Source organism: Hemitrygon akajei, chromosome 26 (assembly GCF_048418815.1).
Source record: "Hemitrygon akajei chromosome 26, sHemAka1.3, whole genome shotgun sequence".
In the NCBI taxonomy this organism is placed as follows: domain Eukaryota; kingdom Metazoa; phylum Chordata; class Chondrichthyes; order Myliobatiformes; family Dasyatidae; genus Hemitrygon; species Hemitrygon akajei.
In genome coordinates this window covers 15,517,247-15,534,702 of record NC_133149.1, presented here as the reverse complement: position 1 = coordinate 15,534,702, position 17,456 = coordinate 15,517,247, and the positions used below count along the sequence as shown (strand labels likewise).

The following is a 17,456-nucleotide window of genomic DNA, read 5'->3' as shown; positions in this document are numbered from 1 at the left end:
CCCAGGTAGGGTGATGGGAGGATGGGGTAAGAGTAGACGTGCGTGAAATGGAAGGGATGCGGTTAAGTGCAGTGTTATTGGTGGAGGAAGGGAAGCCCCTTTCTTTGAAAAAGGAGGACATCTCCTTCCATCTGGAATGAAAAGCCTCATCCTGATAGTGGCAGTGACAAAGGAATTGAGAGAAAAGGGTGGAATTTTTACAAGTACAGGGTGGGAAGAGGTATAGTCCAGGTAACTGTGAGAGTCTGTGGGTTTATAATAGAAATTGGTAGATAAGATGTCTCCAGAGATAGAGACAGAGAGATCAAGAAAGGGGAGGGGGTGTTGGAAATGGACCAAGTAAATGGAGGGCATGGTGGAAGTTTGAGGCAAAGTAGATGAAGTTGACAAGCTCTGCATGGGTGCGGGAAACAGCACCAATGCAGTCGTCGATGTAGCATAGGAAAAGTGGAGGGCACCAGTGTAGGCTTGGAACATAGCCTGTTCCATGTAGCCTACAAAATGGTAGGCATGGACCCATGCGTGCCCATGGCTACACCTTTTGTTTGAAGTAAGTGGGAAAAGCCAAAGGAGAAATTCTTAAGAGTGAGGACAAGTTCCACTAGATGGAGGAGAGTGGTGGTGGATGGGAACTGGTTGGGTCTGGTGTCCATTCATCCTCCCCACTGATCTCCCTCCTGGCACTTATCCTCGCAAGCGGAACAAGTGCTACACCTGCCCCTACACCTCCTTCCTCCCTACTATTCAGAGCCCCAAACGGTCCTTCCAGGTGAGGCGACACTTCACCTGCGAGTCTGTTGGGGTCATCTACTGCATTGGTCCCCAACCACCGGGCTGCAAAGCATGTGCTACCAGGCCGCGAGGAAACGATGTGAGTCAGCTGCACCTTTCCTCATTCCATCACGCCCACTGTTGAACTTGAATGCACACGAGGTCATCAGTCGGTCATTAACCTACAACTACTCGATGAGTAAAAAACAAACGTCACTTGACAGTTTCTTTGGAAGAGGTGGTAGGGGACATAAAAGGCCTAACAATGATGATAACGCAGAGACAGCTGAGGCCAAGACTGCAAAACAAAAGAAAGCTCCCTTCAACAGAAAATACAACGAGTCGTACATAAAATATGGCTTTAATGTGACCAGTGACTCTCACGCTCCAAGCCCCCTGTGTGTGATATGTGGAGACAAGCTGTCTAATGAGGCAATGAAGCCCTCAAAACTGCTTCGGCACCTTGAGTCCAAGCACCCTGCACTTAAAGACAAACCCGTTGAGTTTTTTTGAGCGGAAAAAACGTGAGCAAGCGGGACAGAAGCAAGTACTGAGAGCCACCACCTCCACAAACGCTGCTGCTCTGAGAGTGTCGTACTTAGTGGCTAGCCATATTGCTAAGGCTAAGAAGCCTTTCACTGTTGTGAAGAATTGATTCTGCCTGCTGTCAAAGATATGTGCTGTGAACTGTTGGGAGAAGCTGCAGCTAACAAGATGGCATAGGTTTCTCTTTCAGCTACCACAGTTTCAAGGAGAATCGATGACATAGCGGAGGACATCGAAGCACAGCTGTTGGAACAGCTTAATGAGTCACCATGGTAAGCCAACCCGGTCGACGAGTCTACCGATGTTGACAAGGCAATACTGCTGGTTTATGTGCGATATATATTTCAAGACGATTTGCACGAGAATATGTTGTGTGCACTGCCACTGCCAACTAACACAACTGGGGCAGAACTATTCAAGTCTTTGAATGACTATATGTCAGGCAAACTGGACTGGTCACTCTGTGTTGGAATGCTGGCCAGCCGAAAAATGTCACCTGATCTTAACAGTGAGTGACGTTGTTGAAGTTATCAATCCCATCAAAGCAAAAGCCCTTAACTCACGTCTGTTTGAGCAGCTTTGTGAGGAAATGGATGCAGAACACAAACACCTTCTCTTACACACTGAAGTCAGGTGGCTATCGAGGGGGAGAGCCCTGGCCAGGGTTTTTGAGTTAAGAGCAGCTACAGAGATTTCTTTCAGGAAAAGAGTCACCACTGGCAGAACACTTCAGGTGATGAGGAGCGGATAGCAAAACTCGCTTATCTGTGTGACATCTTCAACCTGCTCAATAAACTCAATTTGTCACTTCAGGGGAGAATGACAACTGTCTTCAAGTTGGCAGATAAAGTGTCTGCTTTCAAAGCCAAACTGGAACTGTGGAGACGGCGAGTGGACAGGGACATATTTGACATGTTCCCAACATTAGCTGGGATTTTGGGAGAGACTGAGGCTGCACCGTCCTTCCCACAGCTGGTGCGCGATCACCTCTCTTCACTGTCAACAGAATTCGAGCGTTACTTCCCAACCACAAATAACCCAAGACGTGCAAAAGAATGGGTCCATGACCCATTTGTGAATGTCCCCGGTGAACCATCCACATCAGCACAGGAAGAAGAATCAGCTCCTCGAGCTTGCAAATGATGGTGGGCTGAAAAGTATGTTTGACATAACATCTCTGCCGGCATTTTGGATCAAAGTCAACGCTGAATATCCTGAGATAGTCACGAAAGCACTGAAAATGTTGCTTCCATTTCCAACATCATATCTCTGCGAAGCGGAGTTTTCTGCAATGAATGCAATGAAAACTAAATTGCAGAATAGAGTGGACATAAGGAACCCCCTTCAAGTATCACTGTCTCCCATCACCCCTTGAGATGGGACCGTCTTGCTGCAGTGAAACACTGATTCAACGATATTGGTGTGTTGCAATGATTTTATATATTCATGCGAGGAAAATGTGCGCTGTGTGTTTAATATTAAATTCATTAGATAAACCCTTTTCGAAACGAAATTGAGGGTATTAGCCACTTATAAATGACTTATAGTTGACTTATCACTTATATTCCGGTCGCGATTAACACCCCCCCCCCGCCCCCCCCCCCCCCCCGTCGGGCAGTCCGCAAGAATATTGTCAATATTAAACCGGTCTGCGGTGCAAAAAAGGTTGCTGACTCCTGATGTACTGTATCTGGTGCTCCCGGTGTGGCCTCCTGCATTTCAGTGAGACCCGATGTAGATCAGAAGAACACTTCGCTGAGCACCTACGCTCCATCTGCCAGAAGCAGAATCTCCCAATGGCCATCCATTTTAATTCCACTTCTTATTCTCATTCTGATATGTCAACCCATGGCCTCCTCTACTGTTGAAATGATGCTACACTCAGGTTGGAGGAGCAACACCTTATATTCCATCTGGGTAACCACCAACTTGATGGCATGAACATCGATTTCTCGAACTTCCGGTAAACCCCTTTAAACTCCCCTTTTCCCTTTCAGTATCTGACTTTTACCAGAAGTTCAATGAAAACCACCATGTTCAGGCACATTGAACTGAAACAACTGAAATAGAGTGTACTACAGCACAGAATCAGGCCTTTTGGCCTATCCATTTGTTTTCTACATCATATTTCTCCAAACCCTCTCATCCACATTCTTATCCAAACTTCCCTTAAATGTTATGATTAAACCCATATCTACCACTTCTACTGACAGCTTGTTCCATACTCACACTACCATAATCCCCCTTTACCCTAAATATGTGGTCTCTAGTTCTAGTCCCACCCAACTTCAATGGAAAAAGCCTGCTTGCATTTACCCTATCCATACCCCTCATAATTTTGTACATCTCTATCAAGTCTCCCCTTGTTCTCCAACGCCCCAGGAAATAAAGTTTTAACCTATCCCTTCTTGTCCTCAAGTCCCTGCAACATCTTTGTAAATTTTCTTTGTACTTTTCAAGCTTATTGCTATCTTTCCTGTAGGTAAGGTGACCATAACTGCACACAATAAAAATTTAGTCTCACCAATGCCTTAAACAACTTCAATGTAACATCCCATCTCCTGTACTCAATACTTTGATTTATGAAGGCCAATGTGGCCAAAAAGCTTTCTTTACCACCCTATCTACCTGTGAAGCTACTTTCAAGGAATTATGGATCTGTCTCCCTAGATCCCTTTGTTCTACAGCACTCCTCAGTGTTTCTACCATTCAGTGTACAAGTCTTACCCTGATCTGCCCTCCCATGGTACAACACCTCATGCTCGTCTGCATTATATTCCATCTGCCAGTTTTCAGCCAATTTTTCCAGCAGGTCTAAATGCAACTGCAAGTTTTGACAGCCTTCCTCGCTGTCTATTATGTCTCTTATCTTAGTGTCATTGACAAATTAGCTGATCCAGTTTACCACATTGTCATCTAAATCTTTAATATAGATAACGAACAGACCAAGCACCAATTCCTGTGGCAACTGCTAGTCACAAGCATCCAATCAGAGACAGCCATCTTCTAGCACTCTCTGACTTCTCCCGCTAAGCCTACTTTGAATCCAATTTATTACCTCATCCTGAAATTCATTTTGAACCAGACTTCCACATGAGACTTTGCAGTATACCAGACATTCAAAAGTGTCAGGGAAGTGAAGTATCTGCAGTAAAAATTATGACTGAGAAGGTGCTCAGGAAGCTTAATAGTTTGAGGGTGGATAAATTTCCTGGACCTGATGGAATGCACCCTTGGGTTCTGAAGGAAGTAGCTGGAGAGATTGTGGAGGCATTAACAATGATCTTTCAAGAATCGATATGTCACTCTGTTAATTAAGACGGGTGGGAGGCAGCAGAAAGGAAACTGTTAACCTGTTAGCCTGTCAGTGGTTGGGAAGTTGTTGGAATCAATTGTTAGGGATGAGATTACAGAGTACCTGGAGGCACATGACAAGATAGGCCAAAGCTAGCATGGTTTCCTGAAAGGAAAATCCTGCCTGACACACCTACTGCAATTCTTTGAGGAAATTACAAGCAGGGTAGACAAAGGAGATGCAGTAGATGTGGTGTACTTAAGTTTTCAGAAGGTGACAAGGTGCCGCACATGAGCCTGCTTGGCAAGATAACAACCCATAGAATTACAGGGAAGTTACTAGCATGGGTGCAGCACTGGATGGTCGGCAGAAAACAGAGAGTGGGAATAAAGGGATCCTATTCTGGCTGGCTGCCGGTTACCAGTGGAGTTCCACAGGAGTTAGTGTTGGGACCACTGCTTTTTACATATATATCAATGATTTGGGCTACTGTATTAATGGATTTCTGACTAAATTTGCTGATGATACAAAGATAGGTGGAGGAGCGGGTAGTGTTGAGAAAACAGAACCTGCAGAGAGACTTACATAGTTTAGGGGAATGGGCAAAGAAGTGGCAAATGAAATACAATGTTGGAACGTGTATGGTCATGCACTTTGCTGGAAGAAATAAACGGGAAGACTATTATTTAGATGGGGAGAGAATTCAAAATGCAGAGATGCAAAGGGACTTGGGAGTCCTTGTGCAAGATACCCTAAGGGTTAACCTCCAGGTTGAGTCAGTTGTGAAGAAGGTGAATGCAATGTTGGCATTCATTTCTAGAGGTATGGAATATAAGAGCAGGGATGTGATGTTGAGGTTCTATAAGGCACTCGTGAGACCAGACTTGGAGTATTGTGTGCAGTTTTGGGCTCCTTATTTTAGAAAGGATATACTGATACTGGAGAGGGTTCAGAGAAGATTCATGAGAATGATTCCAGGAATGAAAGGGTTACAGTATGAGGAACATCTGGCAGCTCTTGGGCTGTATTCTCTGGAGTTTAGGAGAATGAGGGGGGATCTCATAGAAACATCCCGAATGTTAAAAGGCCTGAACAGATTAGTTATGGCTAAGTTATTTCCTATGGTAGGGGATTCTAGGACAAGAGGGCACGTCTTCAGGATTGAAGGACGTCCTTTTAGAACTGAGATGCGGAGAAATTACTTTATTCAGAGGGTGGTAAATCTGTGGAATTTGTTGCCACGAGCGGCTGTGGAGGCCAAGTCATTGGGTGTATTTAAGGCAGAGATAGATAGGTTCTTGATTAGCCAGAGCATTAAAGGGTATGGGGTGAAAGCAGGGGAGTGCAGATGACTGGAAGAATTGGATCAGCCCATGATTGAATAGCGGAGAAGACTTGATGGGCTGAATGGCCTACATCTGCTCCTATATCTTATGGTCTTCTGGTCCAAACACTAGAGTGCAGAGGTTTAAAGAGAGAGGGGAAAGATTTAAAAGGGACTTGAAGGGCAACTTCTTAATGCAAAGGGTGCTGCATATTTGAAACAAGTTGCCAGAGAAAGTGATTGAGGCAGGTACAATGACAGCATTTGGGCAAGTACATGGACAGGAGGAGTTTAAGTGGGATATGGGTCAACATGGGCAAATGAGACTAGCACCTTGTTTGACATGGATGACTTGGGCCGAAGGGCCTGTTTCTATGCTGTATTACTCTATACTCGACTCTTTTTGCTCAGTTCTACAGACCGTACCTGTGTCTTTGATAGATACAGATGGAAAAATATTAATTCAAGATCCCCCCCCCCCCCCCCATCGTTTTAAGCTCTGTGCATAGATGAGGACGTTGATCTTCAAGAGGACCAATTTTGCCTTTGCTATCCTTTTGCTCTTAATAAATCTGCAGAAGCCCTTGGGATTCACTTTCACCATGTCTACCAGAGCAACCTCAAGTCCCTTTTTAACTCTCTTGATGACACAAAATGGTAAGTAAAAGGGACATAAATTTGTCAGATTCAGCTAGTTAATCTGGGAGTTCCAAAGACAAGTTTGCTCTGGTCTTTTGTGTGCAATGCCTCCCACTTTCTCTCATTTAGCCCCCCCCCCCCCACCAACTTCCTATCAACACAGCCATATGGTACAGTTCAATCAAAGGTGCCGATCCCTTTTGTTTATCCACCATTTACACAGGATCAGAATGATGTGGAAACTATAGAAAGGGTGCAGAGGAGATTTACAAGGATGTTGCCTGGATTGGGGAGCATGCCTTATGAGAATAGGTGGAGTGAACTCGACCTTTTCTCCTTGGAGCGGCAGAGGATGAGAGGTGACCTAATAGAGATGTATAAGGTGATGAGAGGCATTGATTGTGTGGATAGTCAGAGGCTTTTTCCCCAGGGCTGAAATCGCTAACACGAGAGGGCACGGTTTTAAGGTGCTTGGAAGTAGGTACAGAGGAGATGTCAGGAGTAAGTTGTTGTGTTTTTTTTACTCAGAGAGTGGTGAGTGCTTGGAATGGGCTGCCGGCAACGGTGGTGGAGGCGGATACGGTAGCATCTTTTAAGAGACTCTTGGATAGGTACGTGAAGCTTAGAAAAATAGAGGGCTATGGGTAACCCTAGGTAATTTCTAAAGTACATACATGTTCGGCACAGCATTGTGGGACGAAGGGCCTGTATTGTGCTGTAGGTTTTCTATGTTTCCTATGATATTTGATTTCAATGGGATTCTCAAAATGAACATTACAAAGAAAATATGTAGTTTTACATTTTGTCTTTTTGTTATCTTGCTTTTATTTATTAGTGCTCTCATGCACGTAATAAATTTCATCTCCACATTTATTTACTTCCATAACATTTCTGGTTATGACAACATTTACAAAATCAAAAGTGTGTCCAAATCTTGTCCAGATCGAATGCATGGAGAGAGGTGTGGTTGAGGTAAACAGTGCTGTTCTATGGCTTACTGTGTCCAAAATCATCCTTCCAGGCTTAATAAAACTGTGGCAAATGTGCATCGAGATCTGCTTATGTTCAGCTTGATTGGATTGGCCTAAATTGACTCTAGACCTGCTCCAGTTCTGTAAACTTCTGTAGGTTCGCTGGTGGAGCAGTGAGCGCCAAGCTCGAGAACGGAAGTTCCCGAGTTCAATCCAGTTCGTGCTCTCCATTCGTGCCCGGTTGATGTCGGGCTCGCAACTCGACCTTGTTAAAAAAAACACTGCCACCTGCAGTTTAAATTCCCACGCGGGAATTTCCAAACCCAAACCACTCTCTGAAATGGTACAGTAAGCCAATCAGGTGTATCAAAACTTTGATGTTGCACCTGACTCCTCAAAGGATTCTGGGGAAAGCAAAGAACAGTAGAGAAAGTACAGAACAGTAGACAAGTAACACCTGATACAGTTGTACTCAGTGCCTTATCCCACCAACAGGACAAACTGACCAGAAGATGATACACAAACCGACGGGAGTATCCCGAATGGTCCTCATCATTGACTCCAGACCCCAAGTCTCATTACACATAACCAGAGGAAGCTCCTCCCGATTACCACCTACCCATCCTCCCATTGCTGATGAACTATAGCTTTTGAAAGTTGTACAATACCTAGAAGAGGCATTAACATTGAAAAAGGTACACAATGTACTCTGCACAGGAGACTTCAACATCTAAAACTAAAGAGGAACTTGGCTGCACTACTACTGACTAAGGGGGACAATTCCTGAATGGCATTCCTGCAGATCCAGCACAAGTGAAGAACCTTTGCTACCTTGCTGCAGACTCATCTGCTATGATGCCACAGGTTAGAGTGAACATTGCACAATCCTTATGGAGTCCCAACATCACACTGAGGACACCCTGCACACTACATCATGGGCAGAAGCCTCCCCACCACTGAGGATATCTTTAAAAGGTGGCATCCATTATTAAGGATTCTCACCACCTGAAACATGCCCTCTTCTCACTACCATCAGGCGGTGGTACAGGAGCCTGATGGCCCATACTCAACATTTCAGAAACAGCTTCTTCCTTTTGCTATCCAATTTCTGAATGGCCCCATGAACCCATGAATATTACCTTGTTATTCCTCTTTTGCACTTTCTATTCATTTTTTTATTCTAACTTGCAGTGAATTTTATGTAGTGTACTACTACCACAAAATAACAATTTTCAGTACATACTGTATGTCAGTAATAATAAACCTGATTCTGATTCTAAAAGGAACAGACTCACAACAAATCAAGAACAGCTGCAAGAGGGCCATCAGTGGCAGCACAAATGTACAGCATCAAAATCTTTAACATCAAGGCCCGGTGCAGAAAGGCAAGCTGGGGTTTACTGATGAACAACATTTCCCTCCAGTGAAGCTGAAAAGGACACATGAACAATAAACAGCATGCAATCTCATGATTAATACAGTAGATCAGATCAGATCAAAGCTCTGCAGTACTGTCACTTCAAGAACAGTGGAAAATTAAACAGCCTACAGGAGAAGGCAAGAACTTCCCAATACTCAACTATGGCAGGGACCAGCATGCAGTTGCAAAAGAAATGGTTAAAACATTCACAAGCATTTTGTCAGATGTAGTGAGAGCATGACACAGCTCACCTTCCTCCTGAGATCCCAATCTGCACAGTAACAAGCCTGCAAACCTTTTAATTCACTCCAAACAATATTACAAAAATAATCTGAGAATACCGGACACAGCAAGGATAATGAGAACAGAAAGCATCCTGGCTACAATATTAAATGCTCATGCTTCAAAATTAGCCATATTTATAGCCAACTGCTCCAGGCAAACAATGTGGAAAATTGTTCCGGTACACGCTGCTCACAAAAAGCAGGATAAATCCTATCTAGCTAATTACTACCCTGGAAGGTGTCACCGACAGTGCCATCAAGCAGCACTTACTGTGCTTACTAAGCATGGGATTCACCAGGATCATTCTATTCCAGACCACATCACAACCACGGACCTAAGAGCTACATTCCAGAATGGAGTCAACACTAACGGTTCTTGACATCAAGGATGCCTGAAAATAAGTCTTTCATCAAGAATCCCCGATAAAGTTGAAGTCAAATTAGTATAATGAGAAAAGCACTCTAACAATGAGAGTGGTAGATCACATAAAGGAAGCTGGCTGGGTTTACTGGGAGACAACAAATCCAGTCCTGGGACATTACAGCAGGAGGTCCTCAGGATCGTGTCCCTGGTCCAATCATCTTAAACTGCTTCACTAATGACCCTCCTTACATCACAAGATCAGAATTTGGGAATGTTCACTGACTGCTCAAAGTTCAATTCTATTCACAAATCCTGACTAAGTGAACCAGACCATGCGAGATCTAGAAGTGAGTAAGTACATACAACAGCCTTAACCAATGCATACTGAACAGCAAGAGAGATGAGTACACCTTTGCTTAAACCTCTAACTATTGGCAGTTCCTCCATGGGTTGTAATTGGCCAAAGAGCATTGCCTCTATAATACATAGCATTGAGAGGAGATGCATTATGGTCACCTGGTAGCTGAAGTACAAGATTCAAAACTCAGCCATTTATAAAAGTCTCCTTTGAAATCTACCTCAAGAAATAGCTAACTCAAGTTTATCCCTCTCTCCACCCCATGCTGAGAAATGGTCTCAGCCAAGTACTTCAATAAATACTTAGCAATGGAAAAATGGTGCTCTGAATTGTGAATTTATCAGTTCTATTTAAGAGTTAGCTTCCCAACCTGGTTGCCGTTCAATTGTTTCGTCGTCATTTTAGGGTGCTGCAGTGTAACAGCAAAGGGAGAATTATACTCTTGGCTAACTATACACGTTCCCATTCAAAGATATAGTTTAAAAGAATGAAAAAGTTAATAACTCCAATATATAGTGTTACTCTGAGAAAATTACAGAAATGATCAGAATTAAGCTTTATCTGGTGACTTATGTTTCTGTGTTCATTAGATGTAACAAACATTATGTCTATATACACAATATAGAGGGCAAGAGAAGCAGCAAAAGATGGAAATTACAATTCAATACGGGGGTGAGAAACAAATAAGGGCAGGTTAAGAGTGACAACTTGTAGAATGACAGAACATGTAGCACAGCAGCATATATTTTAAACAGTGCGTGCACTCCTTTCTCCACAAAGACTCAAAACACAGGAACAGGCCCTCTCAGCCACCATGCTCATGCTGAGCATTAAGTACCCATCTACGCACATCCTAACATGACTAGCATAACTTGCTATTCTTTCCCTTCAGGAGTTATCTATTTTCGCTGCTGCAAAATGCCATTTTCTAAACATTAAGTTGAAGAAGTTCTTCCTAAATTCTCTATTGCTAATATTATTGATAATTCGATTCATGACCAGTAAAGGGGTAAGAGAACATAGCCAGAGTACAAAATATAATTCACCATCAGTTCCAGTGATTGAGAAAACTCCTAATGTTTTAAACAGGACCAAACCAATCGCTACATGGTGACAGCTAATCTATAGGATTTAAGCCCACCTACTGAAAACAATATATTTTTCTGACCTTTACACTGACTTACTGGATTCTTAATCGTCTGCTTTCACAAATACTCCATTGTATCAGGTGCACTATATCATAGGACATGAAATGCACTAATGTATAGATCAACAAGTTAAAACAATAACCAATAGTCCATGCAATCTTACCTGACAGGAGACCTGAACAAGAAACACAAGGTCTTTGGTGTCAGCACCATTCTTGTTCACATCACTCTGTTCCTCTGTCAGCACCAGCTATACAATGGCAAGAAATCGAGAACGGGTAGATGAATTGGAAGGAAGAGAAATATTTAAAAAAACAATTAGGTCAACAGCAAACAATTCAGTAAATAATGCATGACAGTCTCACTGACATTGCTGACTCCAAAGTACTTTGCACTGAAACTACATTAAAGAAACTGGAGGGACAACAATACAGTCAAAAAGTGACATAGGAGGAGACAGGAGATTTGGACAGAATGGAGGAAGTGAAAGGGATGGTGAATATAGGGGAGGAAGAGTACAGTAGAGGTGGAGTTGGGGGAGGATGGTTAACACCTTGCTATGATCAGTGATGTCCTAACATAGCTGATTCATCAGACCTTTCATTAGTCTGTAATTTCCAACCAGACTCAATCTCTATTTGAAAGTAAATGCAATTCAGAGAGCTAGATTCACACAGGTTCAAATTAAAGTGTTAACATTTTGAAGTGTTCTTATTTAGCATACATATAGCTTATCCAGTCTGTAATAAAAAGCCACACGGCACCATTAAAAGAATGACCACACAGTCATTAGCCCACTGGTAGATATTGGAATTCAGAGCAGAAAAGGTTGCAATTTACACATCTTAACAACAATGCAACCTTTAAGCTTCTGCTTTCCCCTGAAATTACTTTTATGAAGAAGGGCATGTTCTTTGCATTTACTGTGGTAGGCTTCAATAATGGCTGGATGATTTTGTAATACACAGGTTTAGTGAGGAGTAAAATTTTATGGTTCATGTCAAATGTTTGTTCTGATGATGTGCATTTATAGGTTAACAAAAGGTTTCCTCAATAACACAAAAGGTTTCCTCGATAAGGTTCTGAATGATCAAAGCTCAATATGCACTGAGCGGCTCCCATTTTAAGAGGGAGAATCCCACTACACCCTTGCACTTACCCTTTACTAACAATGCCTCTCTCACAATATGCAGACCAGCAGAGGTCTAGCAGCACTGGGTTATGTCCAGGCACAAACTAAAAGGTAGAACAAGTAAAATATTCATCCTCCGTATGCTAGTACAAAAGGCAAAAGATCAATCTGTAAAAATCCATCGCCTGTATCGAACAACTTTCATGATGTCCATCCGGATCTTTTATAACCCATGGCTGAGCTCCCCGTTAACCCAGTTCCGCACTGCCCGTTTCATGCTCAATTTGCTTAGCTAAGGCAGCTGCTCTGTAATAACAGGAGTCCCACAGGATGAGGAACGACAGCATGGAGCTCAGCAGCAGCCAAGAGCAACACAGAAATACGTGCAGCAATGATTTGCCTGCCAGACATTTCACCGCTCAAAGAACTCAGTGGGGACATGAACAGTTCACGTAAGAGTCTTTATCCAAAACATGACATTTGCTCATTAAACAAGAACGAGGCTTGGCTTCTGAGCAGCTATGCAGCACTGCCTAGACCGATTGTGTGGAAACCCATTAGCACTGAGCATACACAGAATCTTAAATTATAAATTCCTTTTGAATCAGAAAAGCAGAGGTGTGCTTAGGCGTGAATATTTTATTGAATTCAGTCTTCATCCTTTTGTTTACTGGAGGGAGAATTTTTTCAACTGTGCCGAACACTACGTTTATGTAAAGTGGTCTTTAGCTTCCGGTAATGGATTTCATGCTGGCTGGCTGCTCCTTCTCCTCCCCCAACCCATGCACACATTGCATATGACATTGAGCTTCTCTTAACCTCTCCAAGCAATTCTCCATTTAAAGTGAAATCCAACAAAGACACGCATTTCAAAATAAGGAAATGGCTCCAAGCAAACAGTCAAGTTCTAAAGGTTACCCGAAAGTGAACTTCTGAAACACAAAACCTAGCTGAGACAGTGTGACCAGAAAATGAAAGGCAGTCTTAACCAAGCTGAATCTCTCTTTATGTTTTCATGTGATTTTACTATAGCCATAAGACATGGGACTTCCAACCAACCTTATTAACTCTTCCAGAATAACTACAAACTAAATGGAACAAAGAGTACTGATAGCAGGGAGTGAATTGCCTGAAACTTGAGACACTCACTGATTCAATGAAGTAGGACACCTTGCCTCAGAAACCTGATGTGTAAATTAAAAAGGGGCCTCGAAAGGGTTATCGCCACTGGGCTATTTCAAAATTAGTGATGGATTTCACCCCTGTGGTAAGGAAACATACCTCAAGTTTGCAACTTCACTGGTAAAATTATGCTATTTCTTACTTCCAACTCAGGGAGCAAAGCTATAATCTATTATGTACCACAGGGACCCGTCAGCTATAACCTAGAGAAATGAAGAGCTATGGGGAAGTTTGATACAGTAATGCAAACCAAATATTTCCATTCATTGGATCACCTATTAAATTAAAAGTTATAACACAATTTTAACAACAGTATTATCAACAACTGAAATTTGGACTTTGCTTCCTTATGCCCACAAACTCATCTCCATTTCAGATCAAGACAACCTACACACAAGCCAGCACACAAAGTTTAAGTGTCAGAGTGAGTTTCAGCAGTCTATCACTAATTTAAATCCAATACTCAGCATTTACCAAAACACTAACAGGCAATGCAGATGTAAGTATACATTCGGATTACTTATGCAGGTAACAAATTGATTAGAAGGTAGGCTCCTGCCACCTGGGTTCAAATGACATAGTTAGAGAATTGTTTTTATATATAAGGGACATGCTTTCAATCTTTTTAAATGTATTTTCAATGACGTATTCCATGTTGTCTGTCTGTTCGTCCCCACCCCCCAACCCACATCATACACGTCACATATGACATTGAGCTACTATTAATATCCTCCGGCAATTCCTGATTTAAAAGAAAATGCAAACAGACAATATATCAAGATCACTACACTTTAAAATGAGGAAATAATTCCAAGACAACAGTGCAACTTCAGAGTTTTCTTTAAATACTACAATATATTCTCTTTCTAGTCAGGCAGACCCTGGCCCAAATGAGAGAAGCCTTTTCCTCATCTTTAGTAACTGCAGAGAACAGCAGGTCAGGTAGCATCTGTGGAAAGGGTCTGATAAAGTACCTTTGACCTGCTACGTTTCTAGCATTTTTTGGTTTTGCTCCTAACCTCTTTCTTTGTCTTCCTGCTAATTATCTGAAAGTGATGGTCTTCAATTACTGACAATCTGGCTATTCGAAAGGTTTTCTGATTTAATTTTTAAAAAGCCTAATTTTAAGCACCTCCATTGAGTTACCATATGAGATTTCTTTCTTTGCATGGAAGCTTGGTTTCTCCATGCTTGTCTCATAAGTACTTTCTCTGAGCTACCTCACATCCCCAGTCTTCCTGTTCCTCTGTTTTATATATACACACAAGCACACATATATACACACATACACACAACATATACACACACACACACATATATATTATATGAGGGTGATTCACCTTTGAATGCAGGAGGCACAGCTATTTTGTTAAGAAGACTGCATGAAAGTAGCTAGGCTACACATCTAGGCTATAAACAGATCAAATATTCCCTGGCTCCCTTTTTCAGATGTGCATGTAAAGAAAGCAAGCTTCAGCATGAGATATCCTTCCAGGGCAGCGGGGAAGAGGGAGGATACCTAACAAACAGCATTGCGTAATATCCTCAGGTTTTCAACTGTAGAACACCAGAGCTTTAGGTAAAGGCATCTAGACGTTAGTCACAGCCAACATTCTTTCTCAGATGTTCATAAATACACATTTAGCTGAGGGCAGTAGGTACCTTGTCAATCGTGGAATTTGGAAATTGGTAGGCAAAATACCTGATCAGCTGCTCTGAGAACCTGTAACTTTGCTAGGTAATAATTGATTATTGCTGTCTCTAGATAAAAAGGAAAAAGAAAACCACAAGCAAACATTTACAGCTCAAGTTAAATACTATGTGAGCAATTCCTCCTACATATTATGGACTCTGCTCGTATTACAGAGAAATGATAACCTAACAAGAGAGTCCAGACATTTGTCTACTGTCTAGAAATCAAATCTCAAAGCATAGGGAATGGCTACAGTGAACTACAATCAGCACTGCATAAGGTCTGAACAGCTCCCCTAACACTGATGAAGTGTCTCAGCCTAAAATGTCAACTGTTTATTCTTTTCCACAGGTGCTGCCTGGCCTGCTGAGTTCCTCCATCATTTTGTGTGCTGCTCCCTAACACTAAACATGTTCTTAACCTGCACCTGCATAAATAATTTAATCAGGTTTGAAAATGTGTTTTATGTAATGAACCAGTTTAGTTCACATGAACAGGAACACGGAAGGTCACTCAAAGGAGCATTTATTTAAAAAGATCAAAATAGAAAGCAAGAAAGTGTGCTTCATTTACTAGTCTAACAGGGGTAAATAATTAATAGGATGAGCAAACAAGTCTGACCCAGGAGATTCTGCAGATGCTGGAAATCTTGAGTAATGCACAAAAAATGTTGGTGGAATTCAGCAAACCGGTAGCATAAACAAGAGAAAATCTGCAGATGCTGGAAATCCAAGCAACACGCACAAAATGCTAGAGGAACTCAGTAGGCCAGGCAGCATCCACAGAAAAAAATTACAGTCAACGTTTCAGGCCAAAACCCTTCGGCAGGACTGGAGAAAAAAAAGCAGAGAAGTAGATTTAAAAGGTGGGGGGGGGGGGGGGGGAAGAGAGGAGAGAGAAACACAAGGTGACAGGTGAAACCTGGAGAGGGAAGGATGAAGTAGAGCTGGGAAGTTGGTGAAAGAGACAGAAGACCATGGAAGAAAGAAAAGGGGGTGGGGGTGGAACCCCAGAGGGAGAAGGGGCGGGCAAGGAGATAAGGTGAGAGGGGGAAAAGGGGATGGGAAATGCTAAGCGGGTGGAGGGAGGAGTATTACCGGAAGTTTGAGAAATTGATGTTCACGCCATTAGGTTGGAGGCTACCCAAACGGAATATACGGTGTTGCTCCTCCAACCCAAGTGTGACCTCATCACAACAGTGTGAATGAGAATGGGACGTGGAATTAAAATGGGTGGCCACTGGGAGATCCCACTTGTTCTGGCAGACTCGGAAAAGCAGTCTCCCAATCTACGCCAGTGTAACCAGAGAGCCGTGCCTGTCACATGACAGCACTGTCCTCACCTGATCGGAAGTCACACCACCTGCCAGTCAACATTTCACCCTTCCCAACTAATCAATGCACACTTAACCATTGGCCACCTTAGTTGGAATAACCTGTCTAGCACCAAGCCGTTCCCCCCCCCCCCCCCGGTGAATCACCTGAGCTGGACCTTCCAGCCCCCTGACCTATAAAGGGTGCTACGTGCTTGGCTCGCTCTCTTTTGCCATCCTCAAGGGACCACCCTGCTTCACTCCAGGCTGAAGACTGCAGAACAGCGCTGGAGACACGTGGTAAGGTGTGCATTGAATAGGGTTGTGGGAATGTTTATTGTTGTCCCTGTAGCAGAGAGCTGTGCTTGCCCATAGTCAAGGGGTGGCAGGTGTTGTAGTTACTTTTCCCTTGCTTGTATGTGTACCTGTATTCTGTCCCCACACCGTTTTCCTGTGTATTGTACTGCAGACTCAACTTTTCCCACACTCGTCTATTCTAAGCACGTTTGTGCGAATATTGTAGCCGCTTGTGTTGTTCCCAAGCTTTTCTCCCCTTGTAAATAAACTCCTTATTATTAAAACTGTGTCCAGAGCTCTTGCCTTTGAGACCCAAAGAATCTGTCTCATTTCCATCACAACAGTTGGGTCTCACCAATATACAGGAGGCCACATCGGGAGCACCGCACACAGGAAATCATCCCAACAGACTCACAGGTGAAGTGTTGCCTCACCTGGAAGGACTGTTTAGGGCCCTGAGGAAGGAGGTGTATAAGGCAGGTGTAGCACTTGTTCCACTTGCAGGATAAGTGCCAGGAGGGAGATCAGTGGGGAGGGACAAATGGACAAGGGAGTCGCGGAAAGCAGAAAGTAGGGGGGAGATGTGCTTGGTGGTGGGATCCTGTTGGAGGTGGTGGAAGTTTCAGAGAATTATGTGCTGGACACGGAGGGTGGTGGGGTGGTAGGTGAGGACAAGAGGAACCCTATCCCTGGTAGGATGGCGGGAGGATGGGATGAAAG

The 17,456-nt window shown here is 43.1% G+C and overlaps 1 protein-coding gene across 7 annotated transcripts in view; it reads right to left on the bottom strand.

Annotated features, from left to right (window-relative positions):
• Positions 1–17,456, bottom strand: part of LOC140716771 (rho GTPase-activating protein 32-like) — a 518,900-nt gene that overhangs the window by 211,806 nt on the left and 289,638 nt on the right. For all 7 annotated transcript variants that reach the window (XM_073029618.1, XM_073029623.1, XM_073029624.1 and 4 more), the window contains one exon: positions 11,284–11,370. In XM_073029618.1, coding sequence (XP_072885719.1) covers positions 11,284–11,370 — 87 coding nt within the window. The remainder of the gene's footprint in view (positions 1–11,283; positions 11,371–17,456) is intronic.